This window comes from Anneissia japonica, unplaced genomic scaffold, assembly GCF_011630105.1.
Source record: "Anneissia japonica isolate Jap-2015-1 unplaced genomic scaffold, ASM1163010v1 scaffold1302_len1884557_cov193, whole genome shotgun sequence".
Lineage (NCBI taxonomy): Eukaryota > Metazoa > Echinodermata > Crinoidea > Comatulida > Comatulidae > Anneissia > Anneissia japonica.
This window is the reverse complement of record NW_022736804.1, coordinates 1,462,918-1,490,314: the sequence shown is the minus strand read 5'-3', so window position 1 is coordinate 1,490,314 and position 27,397 is coordinate 1,462,918. Positions and strand designations below refer to the sequence as shown.

Genomic DNA, 27,397 nt, shown 5'->3' with positions numbered 1-27,397 from the left:
GCATTCATTATCTGTTTTATACATTTAGTGATGTCCCAAGATTGTTTAAAATAAAAGATGCTTCTAATCCATAGTTCAGGTCATGTATATGTTTTCCTTCATTTTGTTCTAATATGAATGGTATTGTTGTTTTAAAAAAAGCGTATCAAAGTTATTCGTTAGATATTTTTGCTTTCATTATTTCGTTGTACAACTCTTACAATTTGTTTCAGAAGCTGAACTAAAGGCACCCGGTCCTCATGCTCAACTCCTACAAGCTATGAATAGACAGCACCAAGAACAATTGCAACAAATTCAGCAGCAGCAGTTCAGTGGTACTGCCCAACAAGAAGCAGCAGTTGTAGATCAATTGGTTCAACCAGAAGTTCAGCCAAGTCCAGGTTTATCACGTATGCCAGCTCCAGACCCATTGATTAATAAGCAAGGAACTTTTTCACCAAATCCTCAGCCTGTTATGGCAGGACCAAGATTTCCTATACCAGTTGGACAGCAGTCACCAATGGTGCCGGGCCAAATGCCTTTACGTCCACCACAGCAAGGGATGGCAAATACACCTGGTCAAATGTCTCCCATGAATTCAGGAATGCCTAGTCCAGTAGGTTCACAGGTGTTTCCGGGAATGCAACGACCACCAGTTCCAGGTGTTCCTAGAATGCCTGGTGGAATGACAAATCACTGTATGCAAGGTCCTTCACCAAGTCCCATACCACATATGATGGGTAACATGCTAAACCAAAATCAGAGAGTTCCTGCATCCTCACCAACTAGTGTACCAAGAATGCCTGGTGGAATACAAAGTCCGGGTGGGAATATGGTTATGCCCATGCCATCACCAAATTCTATACAGCATATGCCGGGACCTCAGGGACAACCGATGGGAGAAATTCCTCTAGGGATGATGTCTCCTGGTATGGCTAACCAACAGGCAAGGATGCAGATGAGTGCACAAAAACCAGCACTCTTAGAAGGCCAAGGATTTATGCCACCATTTTCAGATGAACCAGCACCAAACCCTCAAGACAGAGTTCAACATCAGCAGTGGCTACTTCGTAAAGAACAACATTTGCAACTGCAAGTAAAAAGTCTAGATACCGAAATAAGCAAATTTAGGAAACGAAAGAAAGTTCTATCAGCTAGACAAAGATCTTGTAAAAAAAGTAATCGTGTATTTCCAGAAAATGATGTTAAGGAGTTAGAGGCCCTGTCTCAGCAATATGGAGGCATTACTAAAAAGTTAGAGGCTGCCAGAAAACTTGTACGCCAGCATTCCTCCTTGATGGAAGAATATGGATTAAAACCTCAGAAAGCATTAAGTGGTCCCGCAAATATGATGCAAAGACCTCCATTCCAAGGTCAACAAAACATTATGATGGGTAATGCTCAAATTCCCTTTATGCATCCTAGAGGTATGATGCCTCATATGATTCGACAACAAATGAATCCTCATCTGATTCAAGGCAATCAGGGACAAATGATGCCGGGGAAACCAGGTGCCATGATTCAGCATTTCCAACAAACTCTAATGATGCCCCAAGGCCAAACACCTATGATGCAGCTTGGTGGTCAACCACGAATGATGGTACCAGGCCAGCAGTCGCCAATGATGATGGGTGGACAGCAAGGTCCTGTTATGCAACAAGGACAGTCAATGATGCAGGGCGGACAGATGTTGCAGCCTGGACAACAAATGCATGTGCAGTCAATCATGCAACCATCAATGATGCAGGGTGGCATGTTACATGGAGGTCAACCTATGATGCAACCAGGTCAACAAATTGCTATGAACCAACAAGGAATGTTGCAGCAGCCAGGAATGATGGAAAAGCTACGAATGCTTCCAGTTCGACAACCTGGCCACCAATCACCTATGCTCCATCCAGGACAGCAGTCCCCAATGTTGCAACCAGGTCAGCAGTCACCCATGATGCCTCCAGGTCAGCAGTCACCAATGATGCCACCAGGTCAGCAGTCACCAATGATGCCTCTAGGGCAGCAGTCACCAATGATGCCTCCAGGTCAGCAAACTCCAATGATGCCTCCAGGTCAGCAATCACCAATGATTCTCCCAGGTCAGCAGTCTCCAATGATACCTCCTGGTCAGCAATCACCAATGATAATTCCAGGTCAGCAATCACCCATGGTACCGCCTGGTCAGCAATCACCAATGATGCAACCTGGTCAACAGTCACCAATGATTCAACCAGGACAGAAGTCACCCATGTTACAACCAGGACAACAATCACCGATGATACAACCTGGACAACAATCTCCAATGGTTCCCCAGCCATCACCATTGATGCCATCAATGGTGAAGTTAAGCCAGCAAATTTGCAAACTGCAAATCAACCAAATTCAAGCCAACCAAATGCAAGCTGCAGGATTAACAAATAAACCAGCATCCATGATGCATGAAATGCAAAGACAGATGAGGAATGCAGAGCAGTTATCAAAATCAGATCAAATATCAACAGCTCCAACTACAGCTAGTATTCTGCCAGCCCTACAGAGTTCTCCAATGGTTCAACAGAGCCATCCTCAGTCACCCATGGTGCCTGTAAATGACCCAGCTTCATTGGCTCATACAGACCGCCAGTCTCCCATGGTTTCCTTAGGGCATCAATCTCCAGTTGTGTCCCAAGGCCAGCAGTCACCAATGGTACTGTCAAATAATTTACCTGGTCAACAATCACCATTAACTAAATCAGATAAGCAATCTCCAGTGGTGACTCCTGGGCAACAGTCACCAATAGTTCCTCCCGGACAACAGTCTCCCATGCCTGGACATCAGTCTCCTATGATTCAAGCTATTCAACAGTCTCCACAAGGAAGTCAGCCTTCTCCTGTAATTTCTACACTGGACACACAAGGCCATTCATCTCCTATGGTGCCAATTGGTCTTCAGCAAGGTGCACAGTCACCAATGAATCCAGCTACTCCATCGCCAATAGTGGGAAATAATCCAAAATTCCCTACCCCTCCACATCCAGGGATGGTACAAAATCCCATGTCATCTATAAAACCTCCAATGTCACCTCGAGTAACACCTGCAGTAATGCAACAGCAGCAACATGTTCAGATTTCTGTAATGGACAACAATCCATTTAGTGAGGCATTCCAAGCCAGAGAAAGGCAAGCTAAATTGGAACAACAAAGCGAAAGACAAAGAATCCAATTGGTCCAAGAGATAGAAAAGATAAAAATGCAACATATGAAGCAAGAGCAAGGACAAAATCCAATAGCTGGGTTACAAACTCACACAAAATCCTCTCAAGGGGAGATGGCTTTCTACAATCAAGATCCTCTTGGTTTTCCAATGCAAGATCCAAATGTTATAGCAATGCAATCTACAAATGAAACGTTAAATCACATCCAGCAAGTAATATCACAACAATCTCAATCTACAGTGCCAATGGTGGATAGCCTTCAGATGCCACCTCCAGAAGGCTTTCCAATGCCTCCAAACTATCCAGTGTCTCAAGATAAAAAAGAGAAGCCTAAAAAGAAGCGAATGCGCAAGAAAAACCAAAAAAAGAAGGACACAGACGGCGAAGGTTCTGATGGTAATGTAATGAGCAATGTCCGTCCTGGTCGTCCCCTACCGTTGATGCCACTAGATACAACACCAGCACCTAATGACTTAATGGCACCAGAGATGTGCATGCAGAAGCCAGAGGAATTAGTGCAGCAGGCAAGTTCTAATGTCATCAGTTCTGCCAATCCTAACATTCCTGTAAATGCTCTGCCAATCTTAGCTGGTATTGATGAACATAGTATGCAGCAGCTGAGTAATCAAGACCCCAGTATGCTCTCAGGAGCACAGAAAACCTTCCTTCAGAACCAACTTCTGAAGCAGTTGCTTCAGGGACCAGCAATTTATGGCCAGCATAAGGTTGGGGCTCTTCCTCCTCACCTGGCTGAGTTGGCACAAGCCAGTGTTAATCAAAACACCGATCAAGTCCAACCTGCCCTACCAAATGGTAATAATGGTACAGGACGAGAACCAGAGGAGGAGGAAGAGGAGATTAAATTAACACCAGAACAACTGAAACAGTTGGAGATGTTGGAGAAACTGCCCTATGTTATTAAAAAGAAGGATGGAAAACCTGCTAAGAATGACCATGAAATTTTGATGGAGCTTCACAGAGAGGAAATACAAGAGAAAAGAAAACAATTTGAAATAGAAGAGAATCGGAAACAAAAGAAAAAAGAAGGTGCCAAAAAGAGTCCAAAAGAGAGAGCACCTCGTAAACGCAAGAAGCTTTCCAAATCAGAGGCAAAGAACCAGGACAACATTATGAATGCTCTGAAACAGCTTCCAGTATTGGATCTCTGTGAACCAGAGGTCGTTATCAACTTTGCTCTCTGTCAGCCGGTTGGGAGCAGTGCATTAAATGGAAAGAATAAACTTTTAGGAAAATATGGTTATGCCTTGATTGATGGAGTTCGAGATTTTTATGGACTTTTTCCAAATGGTGTATTAGAGTCGAATAACCCTCCAACTCCACCATCCTCTCCTCCAATTAAGAAGGAACTAAACCTTGTCAATGGTGAAATACATACTGGAGATGTATCAAAGAAGTTATTGAAGCAAAGAACAAAGTCAGGTAGGAAAAAGTAACTGTAAATAATGATGATATAAATGATTCTAGCGGTTTAGTGAGACTTTTTTATACCATTTTATGCAAGCTGGCAGGTGAAACTGTTGATAATGATTTCCAAAACAAATTGTATTCTTGACATCGTAAAGAATATGAAATTTCATATAGTAAAAACTTTTTTTTTTTTAGAAGCATTTAACAATACAATTATGGACTGTTTACAACTCAGTTTTTACTTAACCATACAAAGTATTCTGTAAAACTGGTATTTCTCACTTGCAGAATTGTAGGCCTAAAATATCAGTTGTTGATTTGGACAAAATTTAATGTAGAAGGTTTGAACCATTTAAATATTAGTTTAATATATTTAAAAAAGTTGTGAATATCTGACAATAATTAATGCTTGCGATACACCACATAGATAGTTATAGTGATAGTTAATTGCCTATGTGGCATACCACAAGCATTTATTAATATTGTTACTTTGCCATGCAAACTTTCAATGAATATATAATTGTTAAAGAGATTGCTAATTAACCATTCAAATTAGGAATTGTAGATTTAGATATGACTTTAAAAATTGATCTTTTGAAGTTGAATCTCAAATTTATGATAAACTTGTTTAATTTGCAAGGTATAAAAAAGTCTTCTTAAAATAGCTGGGAAATTATTGTTTGTGTTAAAATACTTAACTGTACATTCATAACTCATAACATGTTTGAAAATTATATATTTTAGGGTGCATTTATTTTTTTGTCTTGGCAATTTTGTATGCATGTTTTTGTTAGTTTATTTTTTATGGCAGGAAAGAAGGTTAAAAATAAAATAATTTTAAGGCATCCCTTGAATTTTGTATTTTGTTTTACACCTGTCCTTTTTTGTTACTAAGGTGGCATGCCTGGGTTAAGAGCAAGCCCTCTCTCCTCTGTTGTTCCTGTGTCGGATGTAACACTAACCACTGGGGATGAGCTCTTACGCGAGATGCAATCTCATCAGCGCACGATTACTAGAGCCGCAAACTTGGCATACAGCGGTGTCAATGTACCACCTTCTCTACCGACACCTCCACCGTCGAATATTAGCTCTGCTGAAGAAGCCAACCGACTCCGCGTCCGGATGCTATTGCATACGGATTCCAGCGTGCCATCATCATCCCCAGAGTTAGATGACAGTGAACCTGTGCGGTACAAAGGTTTGCGTTTGATAACAGAGAATGCAGAGTCGTTATGTAAGAAGGAGAGATCAACATCGCCGGCTTTCGCTATTGTAAAACCCACGCCAAGGAGAGGTATGTGCCAAAACCTGTCTCCTCATTTTCTTTTCCACCAATCCTGCCTGATTTTTAAATTTTTGCTTCATTTTAAGTTTTAAAATATATTTTTTTCATATTTATAATAATTGCATGTTTCTCGCATTCTTATAATCTAATATTTTGCATGTTATATTATTAAAAAAAAACATTATCCACCATTTACAATGTGCCATCTATCTAGTGAACAAGGAATAAAGGGCGCCACCATAATGAAAAACATTCCCATCTATTGTAATGAAACATGAACAAACATACAATATTTATTTTTAGATCATTACTTCAATGTTCATCCCTAAACCTCCAAGGCGAGAGTTTTGTGTTCTGGCAACCACTGCTAGCGAGTTTAAGTGCAATACAATAGTAGTATGTTTGAACAGGTGTGAACATCAACTCGCATCCTTGATGCCCATTGAACTCTTTCAGAAGTTAACACACGTCTCTGGCAGAGAATGTGTTAGACATAGCCTACGGAATAACTCTTCCTCAACCCCAACATAATTGATGCTGAGGTACAAAATTATATTGATGGTTAAATTTAAGGTGTGACAAGCTCCAAAGTTTGTAACATGTCTCTCTATTCCACTCCAGGTGTAATAAAGAACACAACCGTTGGTTCCTCAGTCACGTTGACACTCAATCAACAGGCAGGCAACAACCCACACAACGTTATTGTGAGTCTTTCTGAAATTCTCAAGATACCAGTTCCGTCCAACATCCAGTTGAATAACTTAGCATTCAAGCAAGACCTGTCATTAGGTATTTACTTATACTTTGTACATTCTATCGGCGTATTAGTCTACTTTATAGATTGTTGGTATTCTACATGTTATTAACCAAGTTTATTTTATGATTATTTTACAGCCCAAAAAAACATTTGATTTCATTATTTTTTAAATTTTTTTTTGTGATTATAATTGTGTTGTGTGTATATTCACATATCTCATAGACTACTAACATAACCTTTAATTTGTTTTGTAAGTAATCATCTTTCCTTTTAGTAATACTATTAATTACTTTATTCTCAAGGTACAAATAAAGGGGATTCCCCTGTGAAAGAAGCACACAATCTCTTGGTATCAGCTTCCTCCAGCAGACAGCGTTTCTGCAAGCACTGCGACGTCTTGATACTTGGGGAAGCTTTCTACAAACCAACTGACGCTACCCCTCCAGGGAAATCGCCAGACCCATCATCTGTGTTCTGCAGTACGAATTGCTTCATGCAATGGACTCTCACGCAGAGAACGCAAACTCTACTGAACACGCAAGAACTTACTGGGCCAGTCGTGAACCATCCAAGTCACAAGTCTCTTTTGCCTCCTAAGCTTGTATCGCCGACGCAAATTAGTCCACCGCCCGTCTCTCCGGGCCCTCCCTCGCCTCCAAGGCCAGAGGTAAAAATTGAAGAGGTTAAGATTGCAGATGTGAAGAGGGAATACAAAGAGATCCTAAAGGAAGCAAAAGAGGCAAGTGCTTTGAAGGAAGCAAGAGAAAAAGAGGAAGCAAGACTAGCAAAGGAAGCTAAAGAATGGAAAGTGAAAGCTCAGATTAAAAGAAAACTAGCTGAAACACCAAAGCCAGTAAGTATCAATGGAAAGTTACTTAATTACCTAGGGGTTTTTTTTAGAAAAAGGTATTTACGTACTCCAGGAATCCATACTATATCAAATCTCTCATTTTTTTTTTTTACATTCTCTCGCAATTAACAACTGTAAATAATGCATTTGTTTCAGCAACCCATGGTGAAGAAATGGAAAAACATTCGTTACAAGAAATGGTCTGAATACTGCCTACCACGAAAGAAATACGCTGACCCTGTTGAAGAAGACATTGATGTGGTAAGATAACTCAGTTAGTAACTTACCAATAAAATAGTGCTAACAAAAACAATACATTTTTAGTTTTAGTTTGTCCTTTTTTTTTAATTAGCTATTGAACTTTGTGATAAACAATAACATAAATCACAGGTACTTCCATTACTAAAAATGTATTGCAATCTTTAATGGAATTTTAATTATTATGTTTCTTCCTATTTTCTTTTTATTTTCTGTTTTGGCATTGCACAACAATTAAAAAATTTTAATTGTTAATTATTCCTGTTATATAGTTAATTCAAAAACTTGGTACATCTCTGCGGCCAGGTAGTGGGCTTGAAGATGCGAGGAATTGTATTCTTTGCAGCGATGTTGGAGATGGGGACACAAATGGATCAGCAAGGTATTTTGATATGATAATTAATTTTAATTACTTTTTAATTTAGAATCAAATATTAATGTATTATTGTTTTTTTGTCAACTGACTACAGACAAGTCGGGACAATGGTACCATAGAGCATGGTTGGTGAAACTGTATGTTCTTTGAATCTAGCCACACACAAGGGTAAAACAGCCCTGTAAATAGTCCAAAATATCTGTTTGCAAAGCTGTTTACTCTTTCATGTAAAATTTTATAAATCCTTACCATTAAATCCATTGTGGCCATTTACAAAGCTGTTTGGCAAGCTTTAGTCTACAGGGTGTATAGTTTGTTTTTTTTTAGCTTTTAGGTTTGGGTAATATAATTTGATCTAAATATTTTACTACATTATCATAATAATAATAATAATAATAATAATAATAATAATTCCTGTTCTCAATTTATAGAAGAGTTTTAACTCTTTTTATTGTTCTAGATTGCTTAATTGTAACGTCAACTCATGGGTGCATCTTAATTGTGCCTTGTGGTCATATGAGGTGTACGAGACTTTAAATGGTGCCCTCATGAATGTCCACACGTCAATTAAACGAGGACTTGCTAACAAGTGCTGCTACTGCAGCAAATTCGGGGCCACAGTTCACTGTCACAAGGTCAGATGTCTGAATATTTATCATTTTGGATGTGCAATAAACGACAACTGTATGTTCTTCAAAGATAAGGTGAGATGACAATAACATTCATCGTTGAATTTTTTGATTGGGATTGCAAAGGGGCACACAACTTCGAAACATTTCATTTATCTTCTGCGATGATTGAAATTCTTTAACAATGTTCAGCATTTATATATCATGTAATGTAGTGAAAGAGAGTCTCAAAGCTTACAAACTCTGAAATAATAAATATGATAATTCTGTATCTAGTTTTTTGCAAATAAGTACTTTTGATAAAACTTGTGGTCATTCACTTAAATTATTAAAAGAGCAATCATGCATCGACTTGCGAAAGTTTTGTTTCAATAATCGTACTATTCATTTGAAAGTGGATTTGACACATTCTTTAAAGAATTAAGCAGTGAATTTTGATTACAAGGCGAAAATACAATATTCCAGAATTAACCGGTTTGGATCTGGATATAGAGGACTTTAGTCCTGCATCCAGTACATCACCTAAGTAAACCTAAGTAACTGTATAACCCCTGTTTCATTTGGACCCAATTATGCAGACCAGCATACATGGGGGAGTATTCCTAGTCAGTGCTGCAAACAAATCTGCAATTAAGCTCCTCCTAGGTAGAGAGAGAAGTGAAGTAAAGTGCCTTGCCCAAAGGAGTAGCTGACATTTGAACCCCAACCTCAAGGTTGAGAGCCTAAACTGTAACAGATGAGCCAACCACTCAGATAGCAAAAAGAAAAAGAAAATTTTACATATGCATCAAAACAAATTTTAAATGCTTGGAAATAGTGGAATGGCACAGAAAAGAATAATTAGTTTATGTATTTCAATATGTAATAAGTGGTTTAATGAATTTTCCATAATTTTAAAGTGAAGAATCAAAGCTGGTAATTTTGTATTTTTTGTTTGTTTGTTTAGACTATGCTTTGCCCTCTTCATGCGCCATCTAAGATTACAGAGAGTACCCTTGGTTCACACACTGTTTTCCGACGAGTATACATCAGTAGGGACGAACACAAGCAAGTGGCCAGGTAAACAAACATTTTCAGTTGAAGGCATAGGAATATTTTTATTTTTAAACGTAATCAACTCTCTTCTGAGTATTGTTGCAATAGATATTTGCACTTCACAATTTATTATTTTTATCAACATACATATCAATATTTTAAGGGCAGTGAATAATGATCAATTATTATCTTCATCCCAGGGTTATGCAGGATGGCGAGAATAAGCGAACACTGCGTGTAGGAAGCCTTGTGTTTAAATGTATCGGTCAACTTCTTCCACACCAAATGCAATCATTCCATTCATCAACAGCAATATACCCTGTAAGTTCTACGGTTTAATTAATTGAAAACTGTTCTTTCGCTAATAAATTTATAACATTTGCAAGTTGTGTTCTGTATTGCTCAACAGAAAATGCATTAGCTAATAGCAAATCTGTGAACCTCTGTCGTTAGTCATTGTCCTATTAAGAACTTACGGCAGTGGTAACAGCATTAGTTAGGGTAAAATGTTGATAGCCGCGAGTGATATATGCAAATTGTTGTTCGCAGGTTGGATTTGAGGCAACACGCTTGTACTGGAGTATGCGATACACCAACAAACGATGTTCATACGTATGTACCATCGGTGATTCTGGCGGGAAACCAGTGTTTACGATCCGTGTCCAGGAGCAGGGACATGAGGATGTTACTGTCCAAGATTCTACAATCAAAGGTGGATATATTAACCAGATTCTTTTACCTATCACCTTCAAAATGCCTTTACATTTTCACTGTTAGTTATTTCAAGGCTGTTGTTTCCACATACTGTATCTGCAAAAAAAAACAATTGTTAATGAAATTTTGTCCTAACAAGGCTACTGCATTAGATATGTATTCGAAATTGAATTGGCATATGTCTCTAAAACTCTATTCACACTATCAATTTTTTTTTATAAAAACTGTTTTTTGCTCATATGTACCTATATATGGTCATGATGTGATGTCGTCATGACCATATTTAGGCATGTCGCATGTTTTAGAATGGTGCAGGGGCGGATCCAGAGATGTTTGAAAAGGGGAACCCTGAAAGTGGGGCCGATCAAGATAATGCCACCCTAGGGGATCCAGGGGCATTCCCCCGCAAAGTTTTCATTTTCTACACAACCGAAAATAACCTCAGGCATTTTGGACAATCATTTTTTTCTTTTTCTTTCTTTTTTTTTTTTTAACTTTTGAAAACAGAGGTGAGGGTGGGAGCCGGAAGTCCGCCCCTGTGTTACTTAGCAAAAAGTTCGTGTGATTATGTAGGCGCTCCACTTGCTTGAAAGTGGAACTTTTTAAATCATTTAAGAGTATTTAAAGTAGTTTTAAAACAAGTAAATCTCTTCACAGATCAAAAATATGCCATGTGTCGAGAAGTCATAAAGATGATATATCTTGTCTATCTTTATTTTGTATAATTTGACTTGATCTTAGGTCTTACATTTTGTTAACCTACTAATCGTTTCAAATTTTGTCCACTCAGGCGTTTGGCAGAAAATCTTACTGCCAATTGAGAAACTTCGACGAGAGGCCGACATGCTCAAACTCTTTCCACGGTTCATCACAGGGGAGGATATGTATGGTCTGCAAGAACCAGCCATTTTACACGTACTTGAATCAGTAAGTTTGGTATCTATTTCAACAGTAACAATTAATACAGAACAATGACAAAATATTTTGTAGAATGTCTTTAAAATTGTAAAATGATTAAACTTGCAGCTTCCTGGTGTTGAGCTGATTCAGAACTACAACTTTCGCTACGGACGATCACCGTACCTAGAGCTTCCATTGGCTATCAATCCATCCGGATGTGCCCGTACGGAACCTAAAATGAGAACACACGTCAAGAGGTACACAATTTATTTTCAATTGATGATTAAATCAAAAGATAATGAGAATGGCACCAATTATGATGACTACAATTCTTTATGTTTCTATTATTTATTTATTGAAAAACTCATTTTATTTCTCACTGGGGATCCTGTTCTTTAATCACTAAAATAAATCTTTGTCATTTAAGATCTCATACTCTGACAAGCAACACAACATCAAGGTCCTACCATCAACCACTGGTCACTGGTGATAGCATTTATCCATACAAGACATTCGTTCACTCGAAGACATCGCAATACCGTAAGATGAAGAGCGACTGGAAATCGAATGTCTTCTTGGGTCGCTCACAGATTCAGGTAAGGAAAGATGATCAGTATGCTTACACCCTCTATAGGCAAACAGAGTTACACACATTGTGATACATATAAGCTGTTATGATTGTACCCTTTAGAGGTAGAGGTTGTATGAATTGCAATAAATATGCTTAATGCTTTGGGGAAGCAAAGAGATGTTTAAGTATATTTTTTTTTTTTGGTGGGGGGGGGGGGTGTTCTTGCCATGCCAAAACCAGCACCAATGACCAGAGCAAGGAAATGGACTTTTAATATATTCATGTTTTCCATATTATAAGTTGTGAAATGATGAGTCATGTACTGGAATCGCCTTGCTATTGCCAAAGTTATGAGTAAAAGTATTATGGCTTCTGTACTAAATTACACAATACTGCCCCATTCTTATTGTAATTTCTCAGTTGAACATTTAGTGACAGTACGTGATATCATATATTCTCAGTGTACAGCTTAAAATCTAAATATTATGAATAGCTACTTTGTATATTCAATTAAGTTATTAACTTTGAATAGAAAATTGCAACTTAATGAAAAAGAGCAACATAGGATTGTCGGGTAAACTAATGGTAGCGCCACTGCGTGTGCCCACGCTAAAACGTGGACTTCCTTCGGTACCTGGTTCTGTTCCATCTGCTGCTCACCTTGTATTTCAGCTGGAGGGCTAAAACACGAGTATAAAATAGGTGCGCTGTCTATCGAAAGAGACGTTTAAGCGTTTGGTACTCCGTATAATATGGTGCACATGTGTGTTAAAGAACACAGTGCACTCCTCGGAAAAGAGTAAGGGATTGTCTCTCAGTGTACTGCGCTTCACCACCAGAAAGACCCCACTGAAATGGGGGACTGATTAAGTTCAACCAAGTCCAACAAATATTTCTTGCCAATTAACACGGGCATAAATAATATGAATGTTTAATTTGCTATGTTCTCAGGGTCTTGGACTGTATGCTGCCAAAGACATTGAAAAACACACTATGGTGATTGAGTACATCGGCACCCTGATCAGGAACGAGGTCGCCGACCGTAAAGAGAAGCACTACGAGGAATCAAATCGTGGAATCTACATGTTCCGTCTGGACGATGATCAGGTGATTGATGCAACGCTGTCCGGCAACTCTGCCAGATACATTAACCATTCGTGCAATCCCAACTGCGTTGCTGAAGTCGTTAGCTTCGAGAAGGACAACAAGATCATTATTATCTCCAACAGACGCATTTCCAAAGGCGAGGAGGTAAGAACAATTAGCATCAGAAATGTTTACAAGTATTTATAAGTGTTTACAAGTTGTTTGATAAACACTACATACTCTGAAACACGACTAAAAAGATGCTTTACAGCAATTTTTCCATTCCATACTTCAATATATAACCTGTACCTCAGGAAGTTCAACAGCATTTTCAACAGTGATTAAGTATGCTTTTTTTTCATCTTGTAATTATTATTTGCCAAAACTGAAATATCAAATCAAATCAATGTATTCTTGAAAAAAGGATACCATTTTATTAATCATATCTATCTTTTTTTTTCCAGCTTACCTATGATTATAAATTTGACTTTGAAGATGATTCGAACAAGATTCCCTGTGGCTGTAAAGCACCAAACTGTCGAAAGTGGATGAACTGAACAGGGGTCACAAACAGAGGTCACAAACACCTGATTGAGCTCCGACATGTTCTTGTGCTCTTATATGGATCACTTAGTGCAGCAGTGATGACAGATATGTCAAAAATCCTTCAGAAGCTTTTTATTGAATTATCGATTTCCATCAACATGAACAGTTAATTCACAGAGATTATATCACCTATGGCATTATTGAGAACAGCTCCATTAAATCTACATGGATTTAGAATACCTTGAGTCGACTGCAGATGATCAGTTACCTGAAGAAGTGAAGGAGTAACTGGTCTCTGCTTGTGTTTTGATTAACAAAAGTTGACAAAAGCTCTTGACATCCCCAAGAGATTCTATCAGAACCAGAACCTATAGACAGAACTTGGTTAGAGAGAGTCTCACCAAGAATATATTGTGACTTGCTATGAACCAGCTCATTTTGTGAAAAACGATTTCAGCTGGTTGGCTGGTATAGATGTAAAATTGGACTTGTCAATTTACTACAGATCGGGTATATCTGAAGATTAAGCAGTGGGAATATTTCACTGACTTAATTCCCAATGACATTACACACAAACCTAGGGTACAAAACACACTTATTAAACACTAGTAAATAATTGTTGCTCTATATCCTTATCACTCTACGACCAACAAATTGTTCATATAAGAACTATAGATATATATTAAGAATTATTACACATGATTACTATTGACTATTTAAACGAAAAATGTACATAAAAGTATAAATAACAATTGATGATCATTCACAATAGATAATATGATAGATAGATGTCAACTACGAACTATAAACCGATGGGTCATTAGTGGTAAGAGGGTGACATTGATGCCTACATCAGTACTAACACAGTGACAATCGGTGTTGTATTTAATCAAGTAATGATTGTTAAGCTCTTTCCAAACTATCAAATTTTCTTTGACAAAAAAAAAACTGTTGTATGCCCATATATAGTTATGATGTGCCTATATATGGTCATGATGTGATGTCATCATGACCATATTTAGGTATGTTGCATGTCTATGTCAAATAAAATTTGATAGTCTGGACAGGCCTTTAGTATACAAGTGATAGTTAATAAGCAGTATTGACCCAGCTGTCCATAGATATATACTCCCATGTATTTTCATGGAAATAATCTAGATAAACTGGCAGTATGTATGTGATAGTTTGACCATAGTCTGTCAATGAAATTGGAGGGGAGGGGAGGTGGGGGAGATGAGAGATTAGGTAAGTAATTTGAAAACAATGACCAGTCCTCATTTTAATGGCAATAATTTTGACACTACTGTATTTATCTAAACTAACACACATTATCGCCTCTTGTTTATAAAATGTTTTTAAATAATAGTAGAAACATGAGTCTGTCAATTTTCAATTAAAGTATATCATCTTTTTTTACTTGGTCCGCACAGGATAAAATAGCATGTGAAATATATTTAAATATATGTTAATTGAATTGTGCAGTTAAGTCACATAATTTACCCAGGATTCGCTCAATCCATTTGTAAAATTTTCTCTATTTTTTAGCAAAACATTATATAAACATATTAATATATAAATAAAATCAAAGTAATATATTGTACACAATTAATTCATATTTTGGAAAATTTTAGGAAGAAAATGAATCAATATTTACAATGATGATAATGATGATATGAGAGCAATCAAAACTAATATGTTAAATGGAATAATTTATACATTTGCCAGTACAGGCATTTTAACCAGGCTGAGGACTGTGTGAGATTGAAGTGACTCAATTCTCTCCAGTTCTTTCTTCTTCAAAGAGTCACATTATGGAAAAAAAAAAGAATGTATAGATAATGCAATTAGAACTATATTAAAAAGTTACCTATTGTATACCCCTCTTGTACAGAAAATCTTATCGTAACTGAGATAGATAAATCAAAGTATACCAACATGCTCTAAATAATGTAATAAATATTGCGATATTAAATTGTATAGGTGTTTTATCACATACACAAATGGAATTGTATACGAGAAATTGCAATGGCTTAAATTTAAGGAATGAACATAGAATTATCACAATGAACTTAAACAGGACTTATTTGTAACATAGTGAGTTGAGACCATTGTGATTTTATTTTCTCAACTGTCAGGGATTAGATTGCTTGTGAATCAAAAAGAAAAAAATGTAAATTTTGAGTTTACCAAACAATTAGTAATTGAAATTAGCAGCTGTTATTAAAACAAAATGAATTTTTTTTTTACTTTTGAAAAACATAATAATTCAACTATTTAATTCTCTTGTGCAAACTTTGCATGTTGGTGCTAAGTTTGAAATAGATTAAGAGTTAACAATATTTAAAAATATCCCAAATATGGAAAATATTGATTCATATCACCATAGTAAAAGTTTTGAACTGACCAATCACACTGTCATTATTTGAACACAAGATTTAAAATGGATCATTTTGATGAGTTAATAGATATTAATTTAGTAGTTAATAAGTCCTGGTAAATGGTTACATGCCTATTATCATTCTTGCGTTTTTTTGTTTTTTTATTATTATGACGTAGCCATGTGCGACAGAGACAAAAAATAGAATTTAAGTTAGAATAACACATTGTTGAAACTGTATTATAAAATTGGTGTATTGTATCTACATGAGAAAATCTTTCATGAATATTTCTTAACTTAAAACTGTAAAACAAGTTGTAAATTTACCATTATTTTGTACAACTATATTGAAGAAAATTTGTAGATTTGTCTCCAGTTTTTTTGGGTTTTTTTGTACATCTATACATAATTTTTTTTCGTATCAGATTAATACGTAGTATTCAAATGACCGATTGTCGTTGGGTGCTAGGCATGCTTTCTTCCAAGTCTTATCAAAAATGTGCTGCTTCGTTCTTGCCTACCAAGAACAAAGCAACAACAGTGTATGTCGTGTAAATATTCATAATTAGATAAGAGACTTTTATGAAGGCATATTATTTTCTACCGTTTGTGTGAATTCAGTGTTATTGTGAATACTTAGTCGCCATCCCCCGCTGCAATTCAACCAGTTTTTGTTTTTTTTTTCCATTTTCTTTTTCGATTAACAAGATGAAAAATCACTACAGAGAATATACTGGTTTTATATTCTGATTATTTTGTGGCCATGTAAACATTTAAGATTTCTATGTAATAGGAGCTTGTCACTTTTTGTAACATTTGTACAGATATTTTACAGATATGGTGTAATGATTTAAAAAAAATGTTCAATTGTAATAACTGGAATTTCCTGACTTTAAACAATGAACTTACAATTTTTTTTTTTTCCTTTTTCAGATTGCCATGTGCAATTTATAAACTTGTTACTGATGTTTTCTTTTGTTGCTGCTGATATCTTTAAAACAAATGGTTATTTTGAAGTCAATTGTTACTTATTTTGCAGTCAAATGTATTTAGCGTATACACAATTACTCTGTTCGGGCTTATTGGTGGCATTTCTACACCCTACAATAATTTTTTAGACATTGTGGGACAACTTTTATAACAAAACTTAGAATATATGTACAGTTAATATACAGTTGTTATAAGTATCTTGTAAATTATTCAAAAGGCATTTAGTTACAGTATAAAACAATGCTAAATTAAGGACATCTAATGAAATATACAATCATTTACCATAATGGTTATTGTTATTTTTTTCATTTATTTTTAAATTTATTATTGTCTCTGGCCTGTTTTTGTTGTGTTACTTGTGTTTGCAATTATGGAGCCAAACACAATCTTTGTTGTATATAGTGACTATCTAGTACATAAAGAATTATGATAGGGTATTTTCGTCATTTACTGTCTACTTCACTGTGAATAAATCTGTCTGTGCCGTGGTTCCGCCAATAAATGTTTTATTCTCATAGAAATTCTATAATCGTTCTTTGTCACTCAGTTTGTTTTGCCTCATTTCGGTTTTTTCATCCATATTTAATTGTTTTGGTTCCAGTCGGAGAGTGCCATTTCCGGCCATCCAGAGGAGGTGCCATCATAGAAACTTTATTTATTGCCCCAGTCATACTGGGGAGGTGGTCTAGGCCCAGTGATTGTGCCCCCCCTCTATATCAAATTTCTGGATCCACCACAAAGCATTTGTATAATTTCCAACAATTTCCACTTCCATTAAGTCTTCAGTCTCACCATATTAATTCACTACTTCATGTTGGTAGCATACTCCAAAAAAAAAAGAAAAGTACACTACCACCTAACACAACTAATGTAAACTTAAAAATTTAAAATAATGTATTGCTAAACAGCGGCTGAACCAGGATTTGGTGTGGCAATTAAGAACGTATGATCCGAGTGGGCGGTTTCTGGTTAGTGGGCGGGTTTGGTGTTCTAATGGTGTAGGTGTACAGCGGCTAAGAGTTTTTGATGTCTTATTTTGAAGATGGTTTGGCTGATGATGTGGGAAGGGAGCGCCCCTTTTTCCAAAACTGGACTCGCCACTGCTACTTTTTAAAAATTATTATTCAACAAAAAATAGGAACAATAAAAAAAAGTGTCCTTCGTCAATTAACGGGAATTAAAAAATGTACCATCCTTTAATTGTCTTTGCAATTTTGCCTTCAACGCTTATAAACTTCTGGCATCAGCTGTTCCTTGTTCTTTAAATTTATGTTTGATTGAAATCTAATAACTTTCTTCATTTACACATTTTGTAGCACCGACCGTATATTATCGTTAAACTAGGGAGGTAAAAATAATTATGTTTACATCTCCTTGGTTAAACTGTCTCGGGGTCCAGGGCCGTAGCCACGAGAATTGTGGTCAGATTTCGAGCGAAGCGCGAGCCTGATGATTGGGGCTAGGTGGCCGCCAAGGGCCCCATGTCGGGGTACCGGGGCCATTAAAAAATTAAACTAATATTATTGTAAGCCATTAAACTGAATATTAATAATATTCAGCCATTAAACTGTAATATTATTAACTAAGACTAATCAACACATAACATAAAACATGTACATATCAAAGTTATTATGTTTAATCTTTCCTCGTCGGTGCTTCGATCGGTGATTTCGATCTAACATAAGTATAATGATATTGATAAACAATCGAAATTCTCTGTAAGTATACAATATTATGCTAAACATTTACAGAGTGGACTTCCTTATATTCCTGATTCCTGATTCCTGATGATGACATAATTAATGTCGAAATATTGAATCCCAACACGATTGCGTGTATTTCAATACTTGGAGTATGTATTATACTTACTTCCTTATATGTTGTGGTCATATTAGACTGTAATATTATTATTAATGAAGCCATTCAAACAACATAAAAACATATACATGTCAAAGTTATTAGTTTAAAGTTCGCATGTCGGTGCATGCATAAAACCTAATTTTCTAAAATTTGGATACCTGAGATTGACAGACAAAATCATCTATACTATATGTACTAATTTAACGAGTGGACTTCCTTGATTTAAGGAAATATATATGTATATGTATATTGAGATATGCAAAGTTTAGAAGGTTAGAAGTTTAAAGGAGAGGACTTCCTTATGTTGTGGTCATATTAGACTGTAATATCATTAAAAACTATTAAACAAAAAACATAAAACCTATTAAAATTATTAAGTTAAACTTTCTACTTAGGTGCATGTATATAACGTAATTCGGATATATGAGATTTATATAACATTTGTGAATGTATTGTATATAAAATCTTAAATAGGCTTATTTTACATTAATCAGCAATCTATCAGAAATACAGGGATTGGTCATACTGTAAAGCCTTCTGAACCCCTGCAATACTAAAACTGGGATCCAACAGGCAGTGAATATTACATTTTGATTTAGTGTAGATGTTTTTTACATATTTTTATTTTATTTGAATTCTTTTTATTCTGTATTATTCATATGTTATATTTTCCAGAGACAGATAAATGAGTGCCTGAAATGATATTTTATGGGTTTCATATTACAGTACTTTCTATACAAACAGATATCATAAATCATCTATTGGTTGACTGTGTGCATTGAACATTTGGCGACGACGACGATAATCTCCAAATTCCCAACCGTAACTTAGGCTACGGGCCTCGCTTGATACTTCACATCAAAGGGCCTGTTAATTAATCTTGCACAGCTTCCTCCTTATCATCATCATCTTCTTCATCATCATAATTATTAATCGTCCATAGCAAAGTAGGGAAAAACTGTGAATTCGGAGTGTAGGCCTATTCAATAATAGACGTCTCATAATGCACGAAATGTATTTCAAAGCATCTAGAAAGTTCACACGATTCAATGAGTGAAATAACCTTGGAATGTACCACAACAATATAATAATTATATAGATTATTTCTGATTTTAAAATAACCTTTAGGTTTCTTTCTTTCAACCTTTGCATAGAAGTTTAGGCCTATGATCCAGAATGTAGGAATTATTCCTAAATACAGTGTATTCTGGTTCGATGAGATTGGAGCCAAGCGGCACGACATCGTCTCAACGATTCCATGCATAACATACTTTTTGTTTTGTCTACATTAACATTAAAGTGTTAATGTATACTTTATTAATTTAAACCATGTTGTAACCATGTGAAGTTTAAGATGACAATAGGTCATCCATAAAAAAGACAAGGTATCCTATTAAAAACTAAGGGGTCACATGTTTTGTCGATTGGCAAGTCGTTTATAAAGATGCTAAACAAGGTTGGGCTAAGGTCTAATATGAATTTCAAGTGGGATTGTAAATTTATCATTTTACGACATAAGATAGAATACCGATCAATGACTTTTTCAGACTTAAGCTTTATCTAGGCCAAGTACAGTCATTATAAATTCAGCCTTTTAAATTCTCTGTATATCCATAGAGCAAAGAAACAGGTATATCTATGGCTCTGTATAAATTCAGAGCCTATAGCTCTGTATAATTACCACCGCAGCGCCCTCGTTCGTTCGAGTTTGTGTCACGAGATTTGTATTAGGACTAGGCCTATTACGCATTGTATCTTGCTATTGTGTCTGCTATTGTTGCTGGCTAGTGGAGGAAAGCAGTGCATGCATAATTGTGTTTTTGTATATGGCTACGTGTTGCCGGTGATCTATAAAATCATAATATAATCGAAAATGGCCCTACTCTGGTTTATATGACAATCATATTGTTTAGTCTAAACTTCAGGGTGAGTATTAATCCTGATATAATTAGTAGTCCTACCTAGTAGCTAGGCCCTAGGCCTAGCCTAGTTGATAGGTTAGCCATCAGTAGCGTAGCTAGGGGAGAGGATAGGGCCACAGGCGTAACTAGTTTTATTTCACGTTAGGCCTAGTGTGGTCGTATCCGTCGTATCTTCTGTCTGTACGGTGTATCTCACTGAAAAGACCTCATCTGAGTTACTAGGCCTATGCTATGCCTAGCCTAGCTAGAACCATGCCTACTGAACTGTAATTTAGGGCCTAGGCTAGCTAGAAACAAAAAAAATTGAAATGTCCCAAATATTTTTTTTATTTATTTTTAATCGAAAGACATAACTGAATGAAGCATTTTAAAACAAAAAGTATGTAAATCGGACCAATATTAGCGGAGATATTGCTATTTTAAATATGTGTTTTGCTGGAGTTAATTCCTATTGTTTATATTATACTAGAAGTGTGTTCCTTACAGTATAATTATGTAGCATTTTAGGGCATGTTAAAATAATACTTGACAATTACTAACGATTATAATTTAGTATTTTAGTATATATATTTATATTAGATTTAATAATTTTTATCAACTTATAGATTCTACGTGTAATAAACTATATTGAATCGCATAACTCTAGGCCTAATTGCAGGCCTCAGACAACATGGTGGCCAGTGGGGAAAACATCGTTTACCCCGCGTGTAGCCGCCGCAAATTAATGAGGGTGCCCTCTATTCGCACGAGCCGAGCCTAGCTGAGGTACATGATAAGACAATAGAATTTTATGCCATCTATTTCAATTAATATGCACACAAATATTATTTAAAACTTATTTATCTTTGTAGTTTAAAAACTGAAGAAAACAAACATGTTAACCAAAAAACTAGCGAAGGTTTCCTTTTATTATTGAAAATCGACGAAACATTGGTTGTACTAAAAAAACTTCTACTAAATCGATTCGCGCACTTAAAAAGCCAATAACTTGGTCCAGAAATCATTTTTGGAGTGTTATCTGGAAGTAATTCGGTCAAATTGTTGTATACTTCAGCGAAATACCCAATTAATACATTGGATATCCTATCTCCGTTGGGGCACTATTTTCTATCGCGATGTTTGTATTGTCGATCTATAGCGCCCTCTATCGGTTTTGTATCTAGCTACCTAGGCTAGTGCGGGTGCCGATTTTTTTTTTTTTTTTTTTTTTTACTTTTTTTTGTGACTCAATATTTTGATATCTTGTTTGTATAAACTCCATGCTTGAATACAAAATCCTAGATTATAAAGAACATTAAAACTGTTCTTATCAATACTATACTATAAAAGTAAAATTACATTAATTCCAAGAGTGACACTGGCTTTTTGTAAAGTTAATCATGTTGTTATTATTATTAATATTATTAAATTCCTTTAGAGCAGTGGCTTACAATTTACAAATATTTATAACAATGTTCATTTCATAAATATTTCTTGTGTAATTGTTATTTACACATTAAAAAATTTTGTCTACATGTACGACCACCGCCTGGATATGTTGGGCATCATGTTAACATAATTCCTTGGCTAAGGCCACGCTATCTTGTTGAAACAAATATCTAAAACCATAGCTACAGTACTCTGATATTGCTGGTCCTTTCCAATCAGATTACATCCCCGGTTCCAAATACGTCTCCTTATCCTCACTTCATTCTTATGACCTTAATCTGCTCATTGTTCCAACAGTTCACTAAATTCTATGGCCACAGATCATTTTTATTTTTAGCTGTCGTCACACTTTGGAACTCCTTCACTAAACATATTGCAGACTCACCTTCAGTTGCTATTATTAAGACCAAACTCAAAACTCACCTTTTTAACATTCTAAACATTCACAGACCTTTGTTATTATTATTATTATTATTATTATTATTATTATTATTATTATTCCAGCACTGTATGAAGAAGGAACAGCTGGAGGTGTGGGTTTGGATAATTTTGATAGATATTTATTTCTCCCCCCCCCCCTCCAAAAGTAGGCCTACCTTGTACAGTACTTTCAATGCATTTCTTTTGTTTATGGTATTATGATTACAAATATATAACATAAAATGAAAAAAGAAAGTTAAAGAACAAAATGAACAAAGATATTGAAATGATACAGTGCTGTCGACATTGAACCAATAATCTAGGAATTTAGCAGCTGAACTGCTACTTTGTGTTAATTTAAGTGCATTAATAACTTTCAATTGAACATTAGAGAAAGAAAATGTAAATATTACTTTTTGTAAATTGTTGAAACTGAAATTGATCGGTGTTGTCTTATGAGTTAAATAGAGCTTTGAAATTATTATGGGGATCTATTCTTATTGCTAATTTGTTGTGATCAGTAGTTTTTTTGTGTAAGTTTGTATTAAACAGTTTCTCGGTTTTATTTTGGTTTCAATTTTTTTAATGTGTGGACGTCTTTTGTTAAAAAATCGTAAATACAGTTCAATGAACAATAAAGATTAAATGTTATTTATTAATTCTCTGCCTTGATTGTTTTTCTGTTTAATACAGGTAAAGCCTTTCGTAGTTGTGAGATGGCAACTGCCAATACATCAATTGTCACCATCCCCCCGGCAAATAATAATCAATTCTTACTGAGGACCATCCATACAGTATTACAGCTGTCTCTTATACACATCTAGATGTGTAAAAGAGAAGGCCCTAGGCCTAGCTTAGTTGATAGGTTAGCCATCAGTCGCGGTAGGATAGGGCCACAGACAACACACATATTAATAGGACATTAGGGGGCCCGCCAAGGCGTAACTAGTTTTATTTCACGTTAGGCCTAGTGTGGTCGTATCTCCTGTCTGTACGGTGTATCTCACTGAAAAGACCTTATCTGAGTTACTAGGCCTATGCTATGCCTAGCCTAGCTAGAACCAGGCCTACTGAACTGTAATTTAGGGCCTAGACCTACGCAGGTGCCGATTTTTTTTTTTTTTTTTTTTTTTTTTACTTTTTTGTGACTCAGACTGTCCTTGATTAAATATTTTGATATCTTGTTTGTATAAACTCCATGCTTGAATACAAAATCCTAGATTATAAAGAACATTAAAACTGTTCTTGTCAATACTAGGCTAGCTAGAAACAAAAAAAATTGAAATGTCCCAAATATTTTTTGATTTATTTTTAATAGAAAGACATAACTGAATGAAGCATTTTAAAACAAAAATTCAAAAAACTCAAAACTCACCTTTTTAACATTCTAAACATTCACAGACCTTTGTTATTATTATTATTATTATTATTATTATTATTATTATTATTATTATTATTATTATTATTATTATTGTTATTATTATTATTATTCCAACACTGTATGAAGAAGGAACAGCAGGAGGTGTGGGTTTGGATAATTTTGACAGATATTTATTTCTCCCCCCCCCCCCCCCCTCCAAAAGTAGGCCTACCTTGTACAGTACTTTCAATGTTTTCTTTTGTTTATGGTATTATGATTACAAATATATAACATAAAATGAAAAAAGAAAGTTAAAGAACAAAATGAACAAAGATATTGAAACGATACAGTGCTGTCAACATTGAACCAATAATCTAGGAATTTAGCAGCTGAACTACTACTTTGTGTTAATTTAAGTGCATTAATAACTTTCAATTGAACATTAGAGAAAGAAAATGTAAATATTAGTTTTTGTAAATTGTTGAAACTGAAATTGATCGTTGTTGTCATATGAGTAAAATAGAGCTTTGAAATTATTGTGAGGATATATTCTTATTGCTAATTTGTTGTGAACAGTAGTTTTTTTGTGTAAGTTTGTATTAAACAGTTTCTCGGTTTTATTTTGGTTTCAATTTTTTTAATGTGTGGACGTCTTTTGTTAAAAAATCGTAAATACAGTTCAATGAACAATAAAGATTAAATGTTATTTATTAATTCTCTGCCTTGATTGTTTTTCTGTTTAATACAGGTAAAGCCTTTCGTAGTTGTGAGATGGCAACTGCCAATACATCAATTGTCACCATCCCCCCGGCAAATAATAATCAATTCTTACTGAGGACCATATCCGATGTTGTTAGAAAAAATGGTATGTTCTGCATTTTGTACTGTATGAAATTTGAATTTAAACTCTGCTTGCATCAACTACTGTAGACAGATAAACAGACCCCATTTCCAGGCCATTTTATTGCAATAGGATAATTATATTGTATACTCTTTTAAATGATTTTGATTCTAAATTAAGCATTTTGATTGTAGGAAATACCATACAGTATTACAGGGGTGGACAAACAAATATGCAGCACCAGAGTAAATTTCTGGTTAAAAAATGAGGTTTGCACCCAAACTTTGATGTTTTCATAAAAACATTAATGCACTGCGTATACCTTTATGCTTAGTTTTAATATTACTTTTTACAGAGGATCATTGGTGTGGGGACAATGCGTAATAACACAATAGTTTTCTAGCCAAGGATTATAGGGGACACATTATAGGTTTTCACATGGCACAACAATATTGCTGTTTGCCCTTACCTTACCTTACCGCTCGCTTCTCCTCATTTGGAGATTAAGGCCTCGTTAATTATTTCCTTCCCCTTCTTCTGGTCTTTTGCTACAACTGCGGTTTCTTTCCAGTTGTTGAAGCCTAGCTTGCAGTTTGCCCACCTGTGCATTATTACATTGTGTTTGATGAATAATTTTCTCTTGAACAAAATAATATTTTTTTATTAATTTTTTATTATGTCTGGTGCTGTGCTTCTTATCCCTGGTTTCTTTTCTTTGTTTGTGTTGTGAATTTCTTAAAATTTGGTGTTTTTTAACTGTATAGCAATTTTTGTAATACATTCATATGCAGCCTTTTGGCTGTCTGTTTGTAAATCTTATCCTTGAAGACCTTGAATAATAAACTTATATAAAACAAAATTATATAACTTAAGAAAAGATAAAAGTTTTTCTTTTAAGAAAAATTGTCTGTTGGTAAAAATATAAAACAACCATTTAATATAACGGTCAAATATATTACATCAAATTTCAATGACAAATACAAACTGATTGCTGAATTTTTCAACTTTATTACAATGGTCCTTAATTAAACCATATTTCCTCCATAATTAAACTTACTACCTACTCTAATTTCAATGGCAGATGCAAACTGGTAGAAAGTTTAGATTTTGTAAACCCAAATTAATTTTAGGTATTGAATTTTTGTTCTCACAAGAAAATATCCGTCTAGTTACTAAATGTTTAATTTTTCATTAGAAAAACGAATCCTTCGTGGTGAATGCAAGCTCTCACTGGATACGCTATCATTAGCCTGTCTGAACCACTTTTTTGCCGTGCACTACGAAGGTCTAGGGACCAGCTCAGCAAGTAAGAATGGTCTGGATAAAAAGCATGTCAAAGATGTGGAGTTTCTGTTTGAAGTTGTTCAGAAGACCCCCATTATGAAGGTAAAGTAGTCATTGTGATTTATTTATTTATTATTTACTCAGGAAAACAATACAAAGTTCACATTTACATAAAATATAATTAGTAGTTCCTAGAAAAGATTAAAGAGAATCATAAAGCCACTGTCACCAGCAATAATGTGAACCTCCACCTACTATTTAGTTACAAAAAGATTACTAATTATGTTTCTGATATTATGCGGATGTGCTTTGTGTATTATTACTGTACTAACATAGTATTAGGATGGTAAGGTAAAAAATATGTTTTGTTTGTAACTAGGTCTTATTCTATGGTGGATAGTGAACCATCAGTCACCCATAAAATTTGCCTACTAAAATGGTAACTACTAGTCTAAAATATATATAATTAAGTTTTCAAATTATATAAAGATTTGAAAACTTTTGTAAACCATTCAAGCTCCAGAAAAAAAAAAGTTATTTAAACATACTGTCTGCGTCATGAGTTAAACAATTAAAAAAATCAATTTCATATTTGAATTGCCTTATATGTATTAGCTTACAATTAAAATATTTTTTTTTTAAAATAGTTGACCATATATTTTTTTAAGATTTTTGGTCAGTCAGCCTTGCACAACACAAAGTGTTTTTCTTTTGCTGTGATGATTATGATGATGATGAGGAAAAGGATTAATGTTAATATTTTATGTGAAGGAGGTTGATGTCGTTTGTGATGACATCGACAACAGCGACCATGTAATAATATATTGAGTAGCCATACAAGTCTGTAGTAGTAGAATGTCTTTGTCTCAATTAACATAGAAGTAGAAGAAACGAATTGCACTTCAAGTGGTTGTGATATGAGTCTCGATTTACAACTAAAAATAGCCGAGACTAAACTAGCATCTGACTCAACCAGCATGTCATATATCATATCATTTTATTTAACCAGTAAAAACAATTTAAAAAAAATGTATGGCCAGGCTGCCTGGCTGGATTGCCCAAAAACAATGCATAGTTACTGTCACAGGGCTCTCCTGGGAGCACATACAGTACAATAATACAAGAGACATTCAAGTATGTAAACAGATAACTATATATATATATATATATATCAAAAAAAGGTAAATACAGTGTTCGAATAAAGGACATAATATAATTTTGATAAATCATCAAAGAAAGGTACACTGTATTTACCTTTCTTTGATGATTTATATATGATTTAACAGTGTTAACGGCTACCTTGATTTATGTTATAT

The 27,397-nt window shown here is 35.1% G+C and overlaps 2 protein-coding genes across 4 annotated transcripts in view; both read left to right on the top strand.

The window, feature by feature from the left end:
* LOC117116855 (histone-lysine N-methyltransferase 2C-like) overlaps window positions 1-17,495 on the top strand; it is a 61,082-nt gene extending 43,587 nt beyond the window's left edge. Inside the window, exons 35-49 of the mRNA XM_033260956.1 lie at window positions 213-4,604; window positions 5,488-5,886; window positions 6,499-6,666; window positions 6,937-7,487; window positions 7,641-7,745; window positions 8,015-8,124; window positions 8,579-8,822; window positions 9,694-9,806; window positions 9,983-10,103; window positions 10,332-10,494; window positions 11,287-11,423; window positions 11,523-11,653; window positions 11,824-11,992; window positions 12,919-13,218; window positions 13,518-17,495. Coding sequence (XP_033116847.1) covers window positions 213-4,604; window positions 5,488-5,886; window positions 6,499-6,666; window positions 6,937-7,487; window positions 7,641-7,745; window positions 8,015-8,124; window positions 8,579-8,822; window positions 9,694-9,806; window positions 9,983-10,103; window positions 10,332-10,494; window positions 11,287-11,423; window positions 11,523-11,653; window positions 11,824-11,992; window positions 12,919-13,218; window positions 13,518-13,610 — 7,196 coding nt within the window. The 3' untranslated portion in view covers window positions 13,611-17,495. The remainder of the gene's footprint in view (window positions 1-212; window positions 4,605-5,487; window positions 5,887-6,498; window positions 6,667-6,936; window positions 7,488-7,640; window positions 7,746-8,014; window positions 8,125-8,578; window positions 8,823-9,693; window positions 9,807-9,982; window positions 10,104-10,331; window positions 10,495-11,286; window positions 11,424-11,522; window positions 11,654-11,823; window positions 11,993-12,918; window positions 13,219-13,517) is intronic.
* Window positions 17,496-24,707: 7,212 nt separating this feature from the next.
* The window catches only part of LOC117116869 (serine/threonine-protein kinase 11-interacting protein-like), a 29,885-nt gene continuing 27,195 nt past the window's right edge, over window positions 24,708-27,397 (top strand). For all 3 annotated transcript variants that reach the window (XM_033260973.1, XM_033260974.1, XM_033260972.1), the window contains exons 1-2: window positions 24,708-24,821; window positions 25,993-26,183. In XM_033260973.1, coding sequence (XP_033116864.1) covers window positions 24,728-24,821; window positions 25,993-26,183 — 285 coding nt within the window. In that variant the 5' untranslated portion in view covers window positions 24,708-24,727. The remainder of the gene's footprint in view (window positions 24,822-25,992; window positions 26,184-27,397) is intronic.